A 20,125-nucleotide genomic window follows, 5' to 3' on the forward strand; every position below is an offset into this window, starting at 1 on the left:
GACTGTGGTGATATTTAGCAATGAATTATGTAGCACTTTTTCTAGGATGAGTTCACGAACTTAATTGTCAGACATCGTAGAGCAAATCCTTTTGAAGAACTGAGGGCTGATTGAACAGCTTCTGAACAACAAATAGAGAAGGATCATACAGAGAAGGGTAGGAGAGATGGAGATGTGGTACCCATGTGAACCCTTCCCAGACAGGGTGACCTGCAGTAGGGAAGGATATCACTGAGGGGTCTGCACAGGCAGACCTGTCTGCTCTGGGGCACAGAAAATAACAATGATTTAAAGAGCAGCTAGACTGTACATTAAAAAAAAAAAATAGTGATGACAAGGAGCCTACCAAATGTTTGAGGAACTGTAGGAACTCTCCAGGATATGTGGCAACTTTCCGGGGTCAGCAATGCCATCAAGCATTGTTTATATTCATTGTTTATATTCACTCTCTTGTGAATAGTGGAGGCAGAATTTGGTACAAGTGCTCTAGCCAGTCAGCAAGGCCTACACAACATACCCCAGGACCACCTCAGCCAGCACTGGCTACAGACCTGGCCAGCAGCCCCCCAGGGCACACCCAGGGTCATGTACCCTGGAACACCTCAGCTTCCCAAAGTAATCACTCCCTGAGTGAACTTAGCCAACACCCACTGCAGCCCAAGTCAGCCAACTTCCCAAATTGCCCCTAGAGCCTCACGTCCCAGGCTGCCTCAGGCACTATCTGCTGCTATCTCAGGACACCCGTGAAGCCCTGTATACCAGGCTGCCACAGCCAGTATCTGCTCAGCACCAGCCAGCCAGACTCCCACGGGACCTTAGGCACGGCACAGTTCCACTTCAGTTGGCCTATTCAAACCACGCAGCTCATGTAGTCTACACAAATGTTGTTCCTTCAAGATTGGGAGAGAGAGCTGTTTTGTCTAATTCATATAAACAAACACAGAAAGTCAAGCAAAATGATATAAGAATATGTTTCAAATAAAAGAACAAGAAAAAAATAGAGATAATTAATTTGCCTGATAATAAATTCAAATTAATGGCCATAAGGATGCTCACTGAACTTGGGAGAAGAATAGAGGAACTCAGTGACAATTTCAACAAAGAGTTAGAAAATATAGTAAAGAACCATTCAGAGCTGAAGAATACAATAAATGAAATGCAGAATACACTAGAGGGAATTAAAAGCATATTAGACAATATAGAAGAACTAATTAGTGACCCAGAAGACAGAATTGTGGAAATCAACCAATGAGAAGCAAAATAATAAAGAATTTTTAAAAATGAAGATAATTTATAGGACCTCTGGGACAATGTCAAGTGCACTAATATTCATACTATAGGGATTCTTGATAGGAGAGAAAGGGACAGAAAGCTTATTTGAAAATGTAATATCTGAAAACTTTCCTGACATGGGGAAGGAAGCGGACATCCAAGTCCAGGAAGCACAGAGTTCCAAACAAGATGAACCAAAAGAACCCACACTAAGACATTATAGTTGAAATGGCAAATGTTAAGAATAAAGGACAATCTTAAGAACAATCTTGTAGGCAGCAAGAAGGAAACTAGTCACACACAAGGAAACCCCCATATAGCTATTAGCTGATTTCTTAGCAGCAACTCCAAGGGCTAGAAAGGTGTGGTCAGATATATTTAAGCTGCTGAAAGGAAAGAACCTACAATTCAGAATACTCTATCTGGCAAGACTATCCTTCTGGATTGAAGGAAAGATAAAGAGATTTCCAGGCTAGCAAATATTAAAAGAGTTCACCACCACTAAACCAGCTTTACCAGAAATGTTAAAGGGTCTTCTTTATGCAAAAAAAAAAAAAAAAAAAAAAAAAAGGCCATGACCAGAAATAAGAAAATGAAGGGAAAAAAATATCGCTAGTAAAGGCAGATACATAAAAAACACAGTGAATCAATCTACTACTTAAAAAGCTAATGTGAAGTTTAAAAGACAAAATTAACTATAACTACAATAAATAGGAGAAACACGGAACAAAAAAATATAATACATGAGGTCAAAAACATAGTGGAAGGGGGAGTAAAAGTGTAGTACTTTTAGAATGCATCTGAATGTAAATGCCTACAAGCTTAAAATAGACTGCTTTAGATGTAAGTCGATATATATGGTAACCACATACCAAAAATCTATAAGCAATAAACAAAAAAATAAAGAGAAAGGAATCCAAACAAAACACTAAAGAAAACCAGCAAATCAAAACAAAAGAAATCAAGAAAAGAAGAAAGGAACAGAAAAGAACAACAAAACACCCCCAAACAATTAACAAAATGTCAATAAGCACATACTTACCAATTATCACTTTAAATGTAAATGGACTAAATGTTCCAAGCAAAAGAAATGGGTGGCAGAATGAATAAAAAACCAAAACCTATCTATATTCTGCCTTCCAGAGGCTCACTTTAAGAGGCCTAGCAGGTTATACTAGGAGGCATAGCAGGTTATACAACTTGCTTAACGTTACACATCTAATAAGTGGCAAGGGAGATCAGCAGCATAAAGTCTGCATTTCACATTGGGCATATAGTCTAGGATAATTTGCAGAAGAGGAGGGTGATATAAATTTTGAAGTATTTGTACGTGCTGTCCAGGTTGAGATGGTATCTGAAAGGAAGAGCCCATGTAAACATGCAAATACATCAAAGCACCAGGAGATTGTGGGTTTATACAACTGCACATAATTCTGACTGGCTGAAACCAAGCGCATGCGTAAAGAAGTAGTATTGGAAGAGAGACTGCAAGGAGTTATGGAGAGTCACAAGAGAACCACAAAACAAGACTCAATAAATTCAAGAAGGTTTAAATTATATCAAGCGTGTTTTCTGACCATGATAGAATGAAAGTAAAAGTCAGCTACAGAAAGAATACTGGAAAAAACACAAATACGTGGAGATTAAACAACAAGCTAATAAACCACCAATGGATCAAAGAGGAAATCACAAGGGAAATCAAAAACTACCTTAAGACAAATGAAAATGAAAACACAAGTTTGCAAAATTTATGGGATGCAGCAAAAGCAGTTCTAAGAGAAAAGTTCATAGCTATACAGGCGTACCTCAATAAATAAGAAAAACCTCAAATAAACAACTTAACTTTATACCTTAAGGAACTAGAAGATGGACAAATGAAGCCCAGATTTGCATCAGGAAGGAAATAACAACTATCAGAGCAGAAATAAATGAAACAGAGACTAAAAAGACATAGAAAATAACAATGAAACTAAGAGCTGATTCTTTGAAATGATATATAAAATTGACAAACCTCTAGCAAGACTCATCAAGAAAAAAAAAAAAGACAGAGCCCAAATATATAAAATCAGAAATGAAGGAGTAAAGATTATCACCAATAATACAGAAATATAAAAGATCATTAAAGAATACTATGAACAATTATGTGCCAACAAATTGGACAATGTAAAAGAAATGAATAAATTTATAGAAATGTACAATATTCCAAGACTAAAATCTAGAAGAAACAGAAAATCTGAACAGATTGATTCTTAGCAATGAAATTGAAGCAGAAAAAAAAACAGAACAAAACTCCAAATAAACAAAAGCCCAGGACCAGATGGCTTCACAGGTAAATTTTACCAAACATTCAAAGAAGAATTAGCACCTATCCTTCTCAAGCTATTCCAAAACATTGAAGAGGAAGGAATGCTTCCCAACTTATTCTATGAGGCCAGCATTACCCTGATATCAAAACCAAAGATACTTAGTAATAATAATAATAATAATAATAATAATAATAATAATAATAAATTAAAATATTACAGGCCATTAATCCTGATGAACATAGATGCAAAAATTCTCTACAAAATACTAGCAAATCAAATTCAATAACATATTAAAAGCATACACATGATCAGGTAGAATTTATAACAGGGAGGCAAAGCTGCTTTAACATCTATAAAACAATCTGATTCATCACATCAGCAAAACCAAGGATAAAAATTATATGATCACATCATAGACACAGAAAAAGCCAAAAATTCAACATCCATTTATGATTAAAACAACAACAAAAAAAACACACCTCTCAACAAAATGGATATAGAAGAAATTTACCTCAACATGATAAAGGCTATATATGAAAAGACCACTGTTAACATACTCAGTGGTGAAAAGCTGAATGCTTTTCTTCTAAGATCAGGAAGAAGACAAGGATGCCTACTCTCACCACTATTTTTCAAATTAGCATTGGATGTATTAGCCACAGCAATCAGACAAGAAAAATAATAAAAAGCATATAAATTAAAAGAGAGAAGTAAAACTATCACTATTTGTAGATGACATGGTATATATATATATATGATCACTACCTGGCAAGATTATATTTATCCTACAAATAGTATATTAATATATATAAAACCCTAAAGAACCCACCAAAAAACTAACAATTAAAAAATGAATTCAGAGGGCAGCCAGATGGCTCAGTTGGTTAGAGCGCAAGCTCTTAACAACAAGGTTGCCGGTTCACACAAAAAGAATAAAACTGGATCAATATCTTACACTATACACAAAAATTAACTCAAAATGAATTAAAGATTTGAGTGTAAGAGCTGAAACCATAAAATTCCAAGAAGAAAAATAGACTGTATGTTCCTTGACATGGGTCTTGACAAAGATTTTTGGATTTGACACCAAAAGCAAAGGCAACAAAAGAAAAAATAAACTGGGGGGTTGAGGGTGAGGGGCCTACATCCATCTAAAACACTTCTGAATAGCAAAGGAAACCACCAACAAAATAAAACTGCAGCCTATGAAATGGGAGAAAATATTTGCAAACCATATATCTGATCAGATGTTAATATCCAAAAAAATAAAAAGAACTCATACAATTCAATAATGAAAAACAATGTGATTTTAAAAAATGAGCAGAAAATCTGAATAGACATTTTTTTCCAAAGAAGACTTACAGATGGCTTAACAGGTATATAAAAATATGCTCAATGTAAATAATCACTGGGGATATGCAAAGCAAAACCACAATGAGATATCACCTCACACCTGTTAGAAAGGTTATTATCAAAAACACAAGAAATAACAAGTGTTGGTAAGGATGTGGAGAAAAGGGAACACTTGTGCATTGTTGGTTGGTAAATTGGTACAGCCACTATGACAAACAGTATGGACGTTACTCAAAAAAAATCATTGCAGCATTATTTACAATACCAAGGACATGGAAACAACTCAAGTGTCTACTGTTGGATGAATGGATAAAGAAAATGTGGAATATTATTCAGCCATAAGAAATAATGAAATCTTGCCTTTGTGACAACATGGATTGACCTAGAGGCCATTATGCTAAGTTCAATAAGGCAGACAGAGAAAGGCAAATACTGTATGATCTCACTTATATGTGGAATGTGAAAAAAAAAAAAAGCTAAACTCATATTTGGGGGAAGGGAGACTATGAAATGGGAAAAGGGAACAAAAGGTACAAACTTCCAGTTATAAAATTAATAAGTCATGGGGATATAATATACAGAATTAGGACATCATTAATAATACTATATTGCATATTTCAAAGTTGTTAAAAGAGTAGATCTTACAAGTTTTCATTATAAGGAAAAAAATTCTGTAACTATGTATAATGATAAACGTTAACTAGACTTATCATTATCATTTCACTATATATGTATGTATGTATATATGTATATACCAGGGGTGCCAAAAAAATGTATACAAGTAGACACATACACATTGCTCAACGTTGCTCAAGCAGTAGTTCGCCGTAATCCGAAGTGTCTGGATGCTGATGGGAACCACTTTGAGCACCTCTTGTAATTGCAGAAGTCAACTGTATTCGTCTTTTGTTATCAGTATATATTGAGAATTACAATTTTAATGGTTTTTTTTTCCTTTCTTAAAATGTGTATACATTTTTTTGGCACCCTCTGTATATAATTATTATGTTGTACACGTGAAACTCATATAATGTATGTCAATTATACCTCAATTAAAAAATAATGAAAACATATGCACTGATAGTAGATTATCAGGTCTATTTAGGGTGTAAATTTCACTTTTTGTAGAAGATCCAACTATCCACACACTAGAAATTTATTTCGCTCTATGAGAAGAGTAAGAACTGAGGGAAATACGTACTTCATTGTGACTTTATGCCTAAAAATTATACAGACTTATCATTGTTTTTCTCAACACAAAACAGGAGAAACATAATAAGGAAAACAAGTGTCTGTTCTTTCATCAGTTTTAGCATCCATTGTATTTGGATGTTAAGGTACAAATTATCTTAGGTGAAATTTAGTTTTGAATAACTCCACTGTACATTAAGCCCCACTCTCATTGGGTGATCTTAACTATAGTCACTAAAACTTATCAAGGAATAACCTAAGTCTCAGTAACCATTTCTATGGGACTCAATCTAACCTCAAATACAATGCAACCCCAGAGATGATGGACAGCGTTTGGTACCTCCCACCCCCTACTGGACCATCCACTGCCCAGGCCGTGCTCTGATACCTGGAATCAGCTTCAAGGCATTCTCCAGGTACTCATCTTCTGTGATGGGGCGACCGTTTAACTTCAGCTCCAGGGTGAAATCCCGTACAGTCCAGATAAAGTCTGGAAAGAAACTCACAAACTCTGTGGAGTCTTCTACTCCATTCGACACAGGGGAAGACTTTGCCCTGATGAGTTCAGTGAGCTCTGCCACATAACTAGGACCTAGCTAAGGAAAAGGAACTTCCTCCCCATATTCCTACATGTCTCTCATAAAAAAAAATTATTATAAACATTATGTTTTGCCCTGAGTCCCCACTGCTCCACGAAAGGCCACTCCTGAGTGCAGCCACAGGGGAGGAGAATGCGATTTGGTCTCCAGTCCCATCAATTTCTGAATAAAACTGGGAAGGATACTGCAGTTTCTCCAAGGCATCGTGGTTGATGGTGTTCATGCTGTTGTAGACAAACATGCTGCTCAGAAGCACGGCCAGCGCGAAGATCCACGAGTCATTCTTAGGATCCCCCTAGAAAACGTATTAGAGAAAGCACCAGTCTTCTCTTCAGAAACTCACTCAGTTACTTGTTCAATCATTTTCATTTGCTATTTCAGATTGTATAATGTCGGTACAAAAAAAAAACACCACAACATTGAAAGCAAAATTAAAGAAAATCTCAGCTTTGGCAATTACATTGACATTTCTTGTAACATCGGTTTCTTCATGTATGACAGAATTGTAATAATACTTTCCTCAAAGTGTCCTTTTTTCTAAATGGGATTAAGTAAGATAATACGTATAAGAAAAAAGTAGCGTGCTCTTTGAGCAATTCGTTGTTCATAAGCGACACTCTATGTTCATTTAACAGAAAGTGAGCTATAGAATATATACTAGGCTAGTCACAATTGAATACTCAAAATAAAGCCAATTCAATATTTATAGACGACTACTAAATGTTAGATATATTTTTCTTAGTTATAGAGAAGCAATTATAAATGTGATAATTGTTACACTTAAGATGACTATCTCATGGTGTTTACAAACATTTTAAAAACAAATGCAAGGAAGACAACAATATGTTTAAAAGGTTACATATTAATAGTGAATCTTAGTAGTGAAAACAATAGTCAATATATCCAATAAAAATATCGAATCAGAGGGGAACAAAAGATACTGGCGTTAGAGAAAGAGTGTGTGTGTGTGTGTGTGTGTGTGTGAGAGAGAGAGAGAGAGAGAGAGAGAGAGAGAGAGAGAGAGAGAGAGAAAGAGAGACAGAGAGAGAGAGAAGAAACATCCCTACAAATTTAGTGCTGGATATGAAAGGATTTCTAAAATGTGGACTTGAAGAAATGAAAGAAGCGTACAAAGTAGAAAGATGTACTGAAGCAAAATGAGAATTAGAAGGCAATAAGTAGAGTTAAGTGGTCTGACTGACAGAGCAGAAGGTAGGTACAGAAAATAAAGCTCAAAGCAAGGTCTGTGCAGGACGATGAAGAGCCTTGAAGACAGGAAAAATTGTTTTTCTGTTGTTTAAGTTATTGCAGACACCAGCGTTTAGTCATAGTCATAGTCAACTGTGTATAACTCAGCTTAAGACCCTTTAATTCAACTTCTTGATAAAGGTTTATTAAAATGGATGAAATTATTCTCGTCAGTATTCAGAAATAAAAGATCTTATCTAATAAACCACATTATCTGATGTAACCTAGAAATGAATTTCAAAGATACCAAAGTATGCCTCATTTGATATAGCTGGACTTCAATATTTCAGGAATCTATCACAGCACTTAAACTGCAAATGATCATGAAGACATTAGGAGAAAATCCAGAATGAACAGAACCTGTTTGTGACTCCCTGCCTTACCTTTTCCACATCACCCAGGCCCTCGGTGTCCAGAAGGACCAGGGTGTGACTTGGCTTAGAAGGGTGAGGCACACACCACATCCAGATGCCCTTGGTTTCAGACTGCACCGTGGAGCCCAGAGGGAAACCTGAAGGGAAAGGGAGAAAGCAACGTAAAGTGACAACGCATAGTCCAAGAAGCCCATGGGCTACAAAATTAGACTTAGAGGGTTATAAATGCCCTCCGATACAGCATGGTGCTTTCTCCATTTTAAGGATGTCCAACTTCGTGTATCATCTAACCACTCATATGTTTAGCTGTCATAGTCTTTCACATACATCTAGTTTATTCATAATGCTCATTCCATTTCCCAATGTAAAAAAACTCTGTTCATGTCTATGTGGCCTACCAACTCATTCAATGAGAGAAAGGGCATGCTGCACAAAAGAAGCTTTGATTTTTAACTGTTCAACAATGACTTCCTAGAGAAGTTAAGCTAGCTGAATGTATTGTAATTAGATCAAGACTTTTCAATAGTCTGAAGAATAAACAAGGCAATCTATGCAATAGTTACTTACTAAGTACCCATTATGTTCTAGGTATTGAGGATATAATCAAGGCTCAGGAGATACAACAGTGGCTAATAGAGACAGAAATACCTGCCCTTTGGAGTCTTGGAGCCAATGAGTGCTAAGACTCTGGAAACTTATAACCAGTTTATAAGCCAGCCAGGTGAAATCTGGTCTTAATGGAGAGGAGTATGGGGAGACAGGAATGGGCAAAACTAAACATACTTTTCTAAACCCTCAGAAGATTGTGGCTACATCTCACTTCTCACTTGTTTAGAAGATGCTATGAACCACAACTGACTCAAGGCATCCCAGCAACAGTTAAAACATTTTCTAAGAGAAATATTATCACATTGTATTCCTAGTACATTTTTTCCTGTGTTAAGGGAGAACAGAACTTCTGAAAGTCCTCCATAGAACCAAAATAAGAAAAAGTGTTGATATGTGGTTGATGTTACTTCTATATTCTCACTTGCTACCCATGAAACTCAGTAAGTTGTCCTCTGTATTTATTATGACATTTTAAATATACCCAGTGTCAGATTCTTATTACATTAAACTATACTCACGTGCTTTGTAGGATTTGGATATACTAGTCTACAAGATATTCTAAAACATCAAGGTACAGTGCTCTAATCAGAATTTTCATGAAGGCTAACTAAAGCCACATAAAAATAATAGTGAGCTAAAAGGTAAACATGCTGCTTTATTTTTCTCTTATTCAATTAAAGAAGCATTTATTGTATGCTTACTATGTTTTACACACTGTCCTCGTTGCTGGAAATTCATCAGCAAAGAATCCAGGTAAGGATTTTCCCTCCACTGATTTTAATTTTAATACAAGAAGAAAAATAATAAATAACTAAAGGTATAAATATATAAAATATGTTCACATTGTGTTAAGTTTAAGCAGAGGAGCGGCATGAGTCAGGACAGTCAGGGAAGACCTCTTTGAGAACTGCCATTTGTGCAGAACCTTGAATAAAATGAGCTAGCTGGGTGGAGAAGCAGCAAGCACTGCAGGCAGAGTGAACCACAAGTGCAAAGATCTGGAGATAAGAAAGGGCTTGCAATTTGCAAGGGCAAGTAGGAGATTAGTATGGCTGTAGCATAACCAGTGATGGAGAAAATATAGAAGATGAGTTTGGAGAAATAGGAAAGACTAGGTCATAGTGGGCCTCCGAGGAGTATGGATTTTATGTAAGTATAATGCAAGCTTAAGGAGGGTCTTAAAAGCAACTAGATTAAATTTGGCTTGACTGCTTTGAAGATAATTTACTAAAGAGGGTCAAAGTAGAATCAAGGGAGACACTTCAGGAAAAAAATTATTTCAGGCAAAAGATGAGGCTGACTTAGCCTCATAAATAAAAAAGGTTAAATGAAAATGGAGAGAAAGAAACAGATTTGAGATGTATTTAATAAGAGTAACAAAAGGCCTGATGTGTGAATTAGATGTAGGAGATAAACTAAGTAAGGGATATAAGTTTTTAGGCTACATAATTGGGAAGAAAATGTTTGAGAAAGCAGAAAGTGAAGTTTTATTTTGCTGTGTTTAGATTGGTTTCATTTGGGTTTAGGACTGGGGATTGATCAAGACTTTTATTATAAACATGATAACTTAAACTGGACAACTTTCAAAAAGAAAAAACTTAGGTGGTTATTTGATTAATGAGTCTGAATATCAGAAGAGATATTATGGCAAGAAATATCAGTTAGAGAGCTATGAGAATAAAAGTGACATTTAAAGTCCAGAGATTGGATGAGATCACTTTGACAGGGTACAAATAGAGGAGAGAAAATATTCTAGGGCCAACTCCTGGAATGACCTGAAATTCAGCTGACAGCATGAAAAGTTGGAGGCTGGTAGAGAGACTGAAGAGAACTAAATACAGAACTAGAAAGAAACCCAGAAGAGTGTGGTGCCTCAGAAGCCAAGAAAGAACAGAATTTTTCGGAGCAGGGAGAAGTCAACTATGAGATATGATGCCAAACAGGGGACTAAGATGGACACAAAGAAACATCCATTGAACCATACAAAATGGAGGTGATTAGTAAATATAACAAGAGCATTCGGTGGACTGTTGGTATTAAAACCAGAGATGAGTCCATTGAAATGAGAGGTGGGAGGAGAAGTGGGAAAAGGAAATTAAGACAAAATATTTTAGCTTGAAGAGGAGTAAAAAGAAAAAGGGGACGGGGAGAGATAGTTCAATGAGATCTGGAGTCCAGGGAGAATTTTTAGGATGAAAGATATTCAAGCTTGTTAGTTAATAAGAATACAAGAGTAGAGAAAGCAAAATATGATGTGGGAGACATTAACTGTAAGAGCTCAATGTCTGGCCAGTTAGAAAAAATGGCTTTGAGAGCACTGGTATGGGAGATTTTCCTTTTACAGGAAGTGGAAACAATAGGAGTAAGAATTAGAAACAGAAAAAGTCAAGTTGCAATTTTTCTGGTGAGAATTACAATTAGAAGATGTGTTTAATAGGAAATTTGGAATCTCCCTTCATGTGACCCTGGAGGAGTGGTAAGAAATTGAGATTTAGCTGGAGTCAGGCAAATAGCTTCTGTCCCAGGACTTCACTCACCAAGCTTTTCTCTCGCAAGACAGTTCATCAAGTAGGATTTTCCTGTACGATACAGCCCGACAATGGCCACAACCACCACAGGTTGAGAAATCTTGTTAAGAATCTTTAAGGCTTTCTGGTTCACCGAAAACTGCTCATTCTTGTTTTCCACCAAACACATGGGAACCAACATGATGGGTCCAGACGCCATGGCAACCTGCAAACCCAAAGGAATCTTTCTGTAGAATAAGATTACAAATTCATTCTCTGTCTCAAAGTTAATCAAACCATGTGTACATCAGCACTTTTATATAAAAGTACTCCGTACTTATCTATGGCACAAAATGTAGGACTGCATTAGCAGAACAAGAGGGCTTCCTCCACACTAATCTCTGATGATAGTGATGGTAGTGATGAAACAGCAGATATTACCAGCCTCCAAAGTTTTACCTCCCTAACAAAAATAAAATTTAATCAATGCTTATCATGTATTGAGAGTCTATATTGTGCCGAGCTCTGTGACACACGCATTACATAATTGACCTTACGGGTATGTATAAGAACCTTGCAAGTTTGGGGTTATTATACCCACTTTGCATATGTAGTAGATAAAGTTCAGAAAGACTGAGGGATGTGCTCAAATTTATATATGAAAAAGTAGTACATCCTGGAGTTGAAACCAGGGAAGTTTGTGTCACCATGTCTTGCTTTGCAATCACTTATCTGGCAGAATAATCTTTCTCAACAACATTGATTACCTCATATACTCCTAGATCAGTAATGTATAGGAGCTTTCTATTGACTCTTCTATACCAACAATACATTCTCTAATGTATTATTATGACGAGATGGCTTCCTCTTAATTCTGCAGAGTCAGGCCCTCATCCCACATACCATTCAGCAGTCTCTAGACCAGGGTCTTTCCTCGCATGATGAGTTTTTCATCAGTGGCTCCAGGTCACCCAGTATTTTTTGAATGATATGCATTCTGTTTTCACTCCTTGACATCCAGTTCTATCAATACTATCCTTAATTTATTTAAAAGCATTGGATGAGCATCTATTATGTACCTGAAACTGTGCTTGTTTCCTGGGATAAAATTATTTACAAACTATGGCCCCTGCCCTCAAAGTAATACTAAAGTAATTGTTTGGTTAGAATTAGGTTTAGTTGTGAGAAATAGAACAAAATGGCTCATAAACAATTCAAATACATTACTCTCTTTCATAAATTCCAGGATTAGTAGTCCACAACTGGCAGGGTAGATTTGTCATAAAGGATTGGTACTCAGCAGCCTTACTGATATCATATGCTCAGTCAGCTGTAAGTGGCAGCCCAAGGTGTTAGAGGCTGTGCCATCCTATTTGTAGTAAGAGCAGATTGGAGAATGACAGGCCCCTACTTTAAGAACAGACTCTGGGTGGTAAACACACAAATGTGATATATGGATGATGAATTATAGTACTGTACACTTGAAACCTACGTAACTTTACTGAACATCGTCACCCCAGTAAACTTTAATTAATAATAATAATAATAATAATAATAATAATAAAAGAACTCATCACTTCTACTTACAAACAATAGATTTTAAGTTATCTCATTACCATATCCAGCCAAAGGGGAAGCTGGAATTACCATGAGTAGTCTGGGAAAATATGTACACAGAAAATAAGCAGTTATTCTATTAGTATAAGAGAAGGGAAGAATAGATATGAGGGAACAGCTACCAGTATTTACCAGTAACCACCTCAAAGTAGGAAGATGACAAACTCCACTTGGTGATGGAGGGTCATGGAGTATAATTCTTTTAATGTGCTGCTGAATGCAGTTTGCTAGTATTTTGTTGATGAATTTTGGTGATCAATATTCATCAGGGATATTGGTCTGTAGTTTTCCTTTCTTGTAGTGGCTTTGGTGTCAGCGTAATACTGGGTTCATAAGATGAGTTAGGAAGTGTTTCTTCCTCTTCAATTGTTTTAAAATTTTGAGAAGCATTGGTGTTCTTCAAATGCTGTAGAGCTCACCAGTAAAGCCATCTGTCTGTTTATTTTCTGCCAGGAAAATTTTAATTATTGATTAAATCTTATTACCAATTGTAGGTCAATAATAATTTTCTCTGTGATTTAGTCTTGGTAGATTTCGTCTTTCTAGGAAGTGTCCATTTCATCTAGGTTATCTAATTTGTTGGTGTGCAACTGTTCATAGCACTCTCTTACAATCCTTTTCTTTCTAAAAAAAAAAAAATCGGTAGTAATCGCCCCACTCTCGTTTCTGATTTCAATATTTGTATCTTCTCTCTCTTTTTTGTTAATCAATCTAGCTAAAGCTTTGTTAATTTGGTTGATCATTTCAAATAACCAACTTCTAGTTTCATTGGTTTCCTCTATTGTTTTTCTATGCTCTATTTCATTTATTTCTACTCTAATCTTTATTATTTACTTCCTTTTACTATCTTTAGGTTCAGTTTGTTCACCTTCTTGTAGTTCTTTAGATTAGAAAAGAAGTTATATTTTTAATTTGAGATTTTTCCTCTTTTTTCATGTAAGCATTTAATACCTATAAATTTCTTCTTAGCACTGCTTTTGCTGCGTCTCTTAAGTTTTGGTATGTTGTGTTATCATTATCATTTGTCTCTAAGTATTTTTCAATTTCCCTTGTGATTTCTTCCTTGATCTATTGATCATTTAAGAGTGTGTTGTTTAATTTCCACAAGTTAGTTAATTTTCCAGTTTTACTTCTGTTATTTAGTTCTAACTTCCTCCATTGTGGTCAGAGAAAGCAGTTTGTATGATATCTATCTTTTTATATTGATTAAGACTTAATTTGTGGTTAACATATGGTCTATCCTGGAAAATGTCCCATGTGTGCCCTTGAGAAGAACGTGTATGCTGCCGTTATTTGCTGAGGGTTCTGTTAGATCTAGTTGGCTTACTTCATTGTTCCATTTTCCATCACTTTACTTATCTTCTGTCTGATTTTTCTATCTATTATTGAGAATGGGATATTGAACTCTCTAACTATTATAGTAGAACTGTTTATTTCCATTTCAGTTCTGTCAGTTTTTGCTTTGTAAGTTTTCATGGTCTGTTATTAGGTACGTAAATGCTTATAATTATTATAGTTTTCTCTATATCTATGTTGAACCTTTTCATAATATGTAACGTCCTTCTGTGTCTCTTGTAACTTTTTGATTTTAAAGTTTATATGATATTAGTATAGCCACCCATGCTCTCTTTTTGTTGCTATTTTAATGAAATATTTTTATCCATCATTTTCTTACAGCCTATTTGTGTCTTTGGATTTAAAGTAAATCTCTTGTAGACAGCATATAGGTGGATCATGGGTTATTTGTTTGTTTGTTTTTTTAATAAATTCTGCCAATCTCTATCATTTGATTGTAGAATTTAATCCATTTACATTAGAGTAATTACTGATAAAGAGGGATTACGTCTATCATTTTGCTATTTGTTTTCTATATGCCTTATAGTTTTTTATCCTTCATTTCCTGCATTACTGTCTTCTTTCATGTTTAATTGACTTTTTTTTATACTAAAAGGTTTTAATTCTCCCATCATTTCCTTTTGTATATATTTTAGATCTATTTTCTTTGTGGTTACCATGGGGATTATATTTAACATCCTAAAATTATCACTCTAATTTGAATTTATACCAATTTAACTTGGATAGCATAAAAACTCTGCTCTTTTACAGCTCTGTTCTCACCCCTTTCAGTTGTTGTTGGCACAAAATGCCATCCTTATACATTGTCCAAAAACATAAACTAATCATTTTTAAAGCATTAATCTCTTAAATTATGTAGAAAACAAAATGTGAATTTATAAATCAAAGCTAAAATAATACTATATTTTAGGCTGTTTTTTAAGGTGGTCTCTTAAATATAGTTGAAAACAGAAAGTGACAGACTGTTGTCACAATAATACCAGCTGTTATAATTGGCCATATATTTATCTTTACGAGATATTTATTTATTCTTCTGGTGTTCCTGCTATGAAGCAAATGGACAGCAAAGGGCCTGAGGAAAATCTTAGCTATTCCAAGCTTGAAATGTGCATCAAAATCAAGAAATGGAGTGCATTTTGAGCTAGTAAAAAGTATATATTAATAAACATGTCAGTGAAGAATAACAAGAAAATCTCTCAACTTCTGTCCTCTCCATGTTCTAAAATATCCATGTGGAAAGACCCAGAACAAAACTGCCCTCAAGTGGGCCTGCAAAACTTCATCAGGTAGAAGAAAAACCAACTTATTTTTCTGGGAAGTGCTGAATTGCTCCTTCCCAATTTTCAGAACGTACCAAGAAAGAAGCTTCCCCAGGCATCTGAAGGAAGCTTGTGCCTGAGCAGTGGTTTACAGCCAACCTTTGAGGGTGTAACTGGGGTTAGAAGTAAGGCTGCAATCTTTAGGCAGTCCATTTGTTTCTGGTTGTCATTTATTTTTTCTCCTCCAACAAATAAATGCAGCCAGGGCTCTCTCTCAGAGCCAAGTCTGCTGTTAACGTTATTAAAAAAAAAAAAAAAAAAAAAAAAAAAAAAAAAAAAAAAAAAAGCTGTGTAACAGGTGAATCTAACCCAGTGTGGATCCAGAGTTGAGAATCAGTGATGAAACAATTCTAGTGCACATTGTAATGAGGAACACTGAGCTCATGGATGAAGCAACTGCTTCTACCACCCATTATGTCCCCTTCAAAGAGCCAGGAGAAGACTAATCTCTCATGTCTCCATGCACGCTGGTCTTCTCCACGCCACTTGCTGCTGTCCCAGGATGTGACATGCTGTGACGCTGTCACCTCACAGATACAACTGCTCCAATTGGAGAAGCTGAGTTTTCCCAGAACTAAAGCCAGCAACTGAATCCTACAGACTATCAGGCTACATGGTCCCTTCCTCAGAGACCTCTGTCCCTTCCTCAGAGACCTCTCCCTTCCTCAGAGACCTCTGTGAATTAGAAATCGAGAGGTTTAAGCTTAAGACTCAGCTGCATGCCAAAGAAAGTTGATGAATGAACATTTCTGCCCCACATCTCCTCAGCTCATTGTGTCAAGAAGAAGCTCCTCTGTTGTTTCTCACTCCTCCTTGCTTCCTTTCCAACGCCCACTTCTGTTGCTCTTTTAAAGAAGTGAGAAAGAGCAGAAGAGCAAAAATCTGAACCTGAAAATAAAAGTAATTCGTCTTTTGTTGTTATTGTTGTTGTTGTTGGTAGAGACCACACATTTGGAAACAGTGCAGGATAAAAAACAGGCTTAGACTTCATAGTTACTTTTAACATTTGATTAAAGGGAGTGAGAATGGGTTATTTTATATAAACACAGCTTGCTGGAATTCTTTGAATATTAGTATGGCAAATACAAAAAGAAATTTTAAAGATAATATAGTATGCTGAGGACCATGTTTTCTCTCTGTTTCTCCAATGTGTAGCAAGGGCCCCAAGAAGTCTGGGGCAGGCAGAAGGGGGATGGAGGAAGCAACCCCACCCAGCGCCTCTGCGAGGGGGCCAGGCTTGGTCCCTCAGAGAATGGACTCCAGCCCCTTCCAGCAGACAATGTAGCTCCCTTCTCCCACGCAGGGATCTTTGTGCAGCCAGGGTGGGTGCCTGAGGAGGAGCCGCACCCCAGGGACACCTTGTGCCGCTGTCAACTCGCAGCCCCTTCGGATCAAAACCGAGACGCTAAGCTGCCTGGAGCCAAGCATGGGGCTTGACAAACACCATCGGGTCGCCACCCTCTGCCAGCTTCCTCCCGCCTGCCAGTGCGGAGCCTGAACCCCCAGAGTGGGATGTGCGCTTGGGCACCTGTTGTTGTTGTTGTTGCTGTTGTTGTTGTTTAAGGAGCATGTGAAAGGAAAGCCGAGTTTAGGAGTGAGCTTACTTGTCTCCGTGCTGCAGCGAGGGCACAAGTTCTCAGCTGTCCTTGCTGCCTCTGCTCTGCTCCTCCTGCGTCTGGCACCTCTGAACACCGACTGTTCTCTTTGGCAGCTGAAAATCATGAGGGTGTTACAGTCAAGCTATATAGGGTCGGGTTGTGGAAAACCGAAATCGAAAGGACATGCACTTCCCATGGCTTTACTGTTTAGGATTTTTAATCTTCTTTTGACGAAGTCAAAAGGCCCTAGAGCGGGGGTGCGAAACGGGGTGGAGGATGCACGGTTCCCCCACACCCGACTTCGCAATCCCAGGCTGGTCCCTCCTCCTCCTCAGTTCACTTAGGTTCTTGGTCCCACAGTGACCCCAGAGCTGCAGGCTGACTGTGAGCCAGAAACAGCAGGCTGAAAGCTCAGCAGCCTGAATCTCCGGGGTGCTTTTTTGGGAGGCAGTTGTCTTTTATTGTTGTTTTCATTTTTGCGTAGGCTATTTCATTCCTCTCTCTCACTTTAAGTACTTTTGTTATTAACACAAGTCCTTTCTCATTAACAATAAGTGAGTGTTAAAACTCCTAAATTTACAGTCCAGAGATAATCGTTATTATTTTGTAGCATATGCTTCCACTTATTTTTTTGTGGTGGATCTATGGGGGATAGTGAGGGACTGACATTTATATATTTTGAGTGTTTTCTTTAAATGAAATGATATAAAAATACAAATTCGAAAGTGAATATTCAAAATGTCAAACAAATCATAACCATAAACACATTTTTAAAACTGACAAATGCCACAAGTATTTTCCCTCAGTTTTCAGGTTTTATCTTCTATTAAGCTTTTCCCTTCATATTTGAATTTTAGTATGAACATTAACTCAGGAAAAAAATATGTAATTTTAAAGCATTTCACTGTATTAACTATAGACCAAACGTTGCATAATCAAATTAGTCTTTTGCTACATCTTTTGCACTCGGGATGCCCAAGAGCTGGCAAATATTATCAAATAAAGCAAGAAGTGATGGGTATTAAAATGATGTTACAAATAAAGTTCTTACTCTCTACAAAAGCAACAGTAAGTCATTTTAGGAAGGGTTATAAATGGCTTCACAGAGGAGGTCCCATTTCTGTTGAATCACTAAGAATGACTTACTTTTGAAGTAAGAATGATTGGACAAAGATATTTTAAAGCAAACGAAGGGAATGACAAATATGGAGAAGTCGGGGCTAGATCCTAAGAATGAGCCAGGTCCAATGCAACCAGTGAAAATAAAATTAGAAGATCAATTGGGACATAGATCATGGGCTGTGTTCCACATTCAGCTAGAGACTTGGAAGTTTACTAGGCGTGCTCAGAGCCATGTTTGAATCCATTTCTCTGGAGGCAGGAGGAGAAGAGAATAAATTAAGAACGCTGGTGATACAGATCATTCAGAAGACTGGTGCTATAGCTTAGAAGACATATTGCAGTCCCACCACAGAGTCATTCAGGGATTGAGGTTCCTTCCATTCTGTTGTTCTGTACACACTGAGGTGTTGTACACATCTGCAAGGTCAAAGGTTTAGTGTTGCCACATCTGATATCCAGACAGTAAGATGGGAAAGAATGACTGGTGGAGAACGTGCTCAAAGCTCTCTGGTCCAGACCCACAGGTAACATACATATACTTCTGCTCATAGTATTCCATGTGCACATGGCCATACCTAGAGGCAAGAGCAGCTGGAAAGCTGTAATGTCTACCTGGGTTGCCATGAGATCATCTTTTACAATCCAATCATATAATGTTTAGAGCTGAAAATTTGTCATAGCTCTAAAAGTGTATGCACCTGTATCAGAGATAGCACTTTAAAAAAAGTTCTTTAATCTAACTTAGTGATCTCTAGCGTCAAATATAAGCTGAGTTGAGATAGTGACCATATAGTTACCGAGACACAGAGATTTATGTAGGATGAGGGTTGGACACTTATCCAATCCTAAGAAAGAGTTCACCCTCACCAACTGGATCAAAAAAGCCTTACCTCCCCTTCTCTCTCTCTCTCTTTTTCTCTGTCTCTCTCATTATTGTTTTTTATTTTGTTTTATGAGGGTATACTGTAAAAATGTGACTCTAGAAGTGAAGAGTATAAGGCTATTTAGTTCTTTTAGCCTTAAATCAATGTTATCATTGTTTCTCATATTTTAATTATTGATTTATTTTATTATTATTTTATTATTTTAAATTTATTATTATTATTTTAAAAATGCATTTGAAATATTTCCAGCTTCCATGATGGGAAATAGTGGAAATAAAAAAATATCTCAAATATATATTCTTTAAGTCTAAGTCTCAAAAGCACGATATTGGTAAAAGAAGAAATATTAAAATTATTTTCTAAGCTTATGTAAGTTAGTAAGATTTGATTTTACTGAAATGAAGCTATTTCATGTTCTATTAATTTAACTCCAGTAAAGATGACCTAGCATCTTGTTTTGGAAAGTGTGTTTATCTGGCACCAAGCGCACGGGACTCTGGGGCCTGATAGAAATTTCAGGCAGGAATCTTGTTTTAACATCATGTATACAAAGCTGCAGACATAGCAGCTGTTGGGGAGAAGCAAACACTTGAAACAGTTTCAATTCAAAATTCTATTGAGTGCAATTCTTCTATTGCGAAAAATGTAGGTACAAAGGAACGAAGGAGACCAAAGTTTTTTCCATCCGAATATGTATACGCCTTTTGGGATATTGATTTAAGCTTTTTATTAAGAAACAAAAGACTCTGAAAGCATCTTGGACTCTCCTT

The 20,125-nt window shown here is 36.6% G+C and overlaps 1 protein-coding gene across 1 annotated transcript in view; it reads right to left on the minus strand.

Annotated features, from left to right (window-relative positions):
- Nucleotides 1–17,607, minus strand: part of LOC117027256 (guanylate-binding protein 6-like) — a 33,213-nt gene extending 15,606 nt beyond the window's left edge. Inside the window, exons 1-5 of the mRNA XM_033114816.1 lie at nt 17,356–17,607; nt 11,490–11,685; nt 8,353–8,480; nt 6,907–7,016; nt 6,511–6,707 (exon numbers count right to left, since the gene is read on the minus strand). Coding sequence (XP_032970707.1) covers nt 6,511–6,707; nt 6,907–7,016; nt 8,353–8,480; nt 11,490–11,679 — 625 coding nt within the window. The 5' untranslated portion in view covers nt 11,680–11,685; nt 17,356–17,607. The remainder of the gene's footprint in view (nt 1–6,510; nt 6,708–6,906; nt 7,017–8,352; nt 8,481–11,489; nt 11,686–17,355) is intronic.
- Between the last annotated feature and the right edge of the window lie 2,518 nt (nt 17,608–20,125).

Source organism: Rhinolophus ferrumequinum, chromosome 9 (assembly GCF_004115265.2).
Source record: "Rhinolophus ferrumequinum isolate MPI-CBG mRhiFer1 chromosome 9, mRhiFer1_v1.p, whole genome shotgun sequence".
Classification (NCBI taxonomy): Eukaryota; Metazoa; Chordata; class Mammalia; order Chiroptera; family Rhinolophidae; genus Rhinolophus; species Rhinolophus ferrumequinum.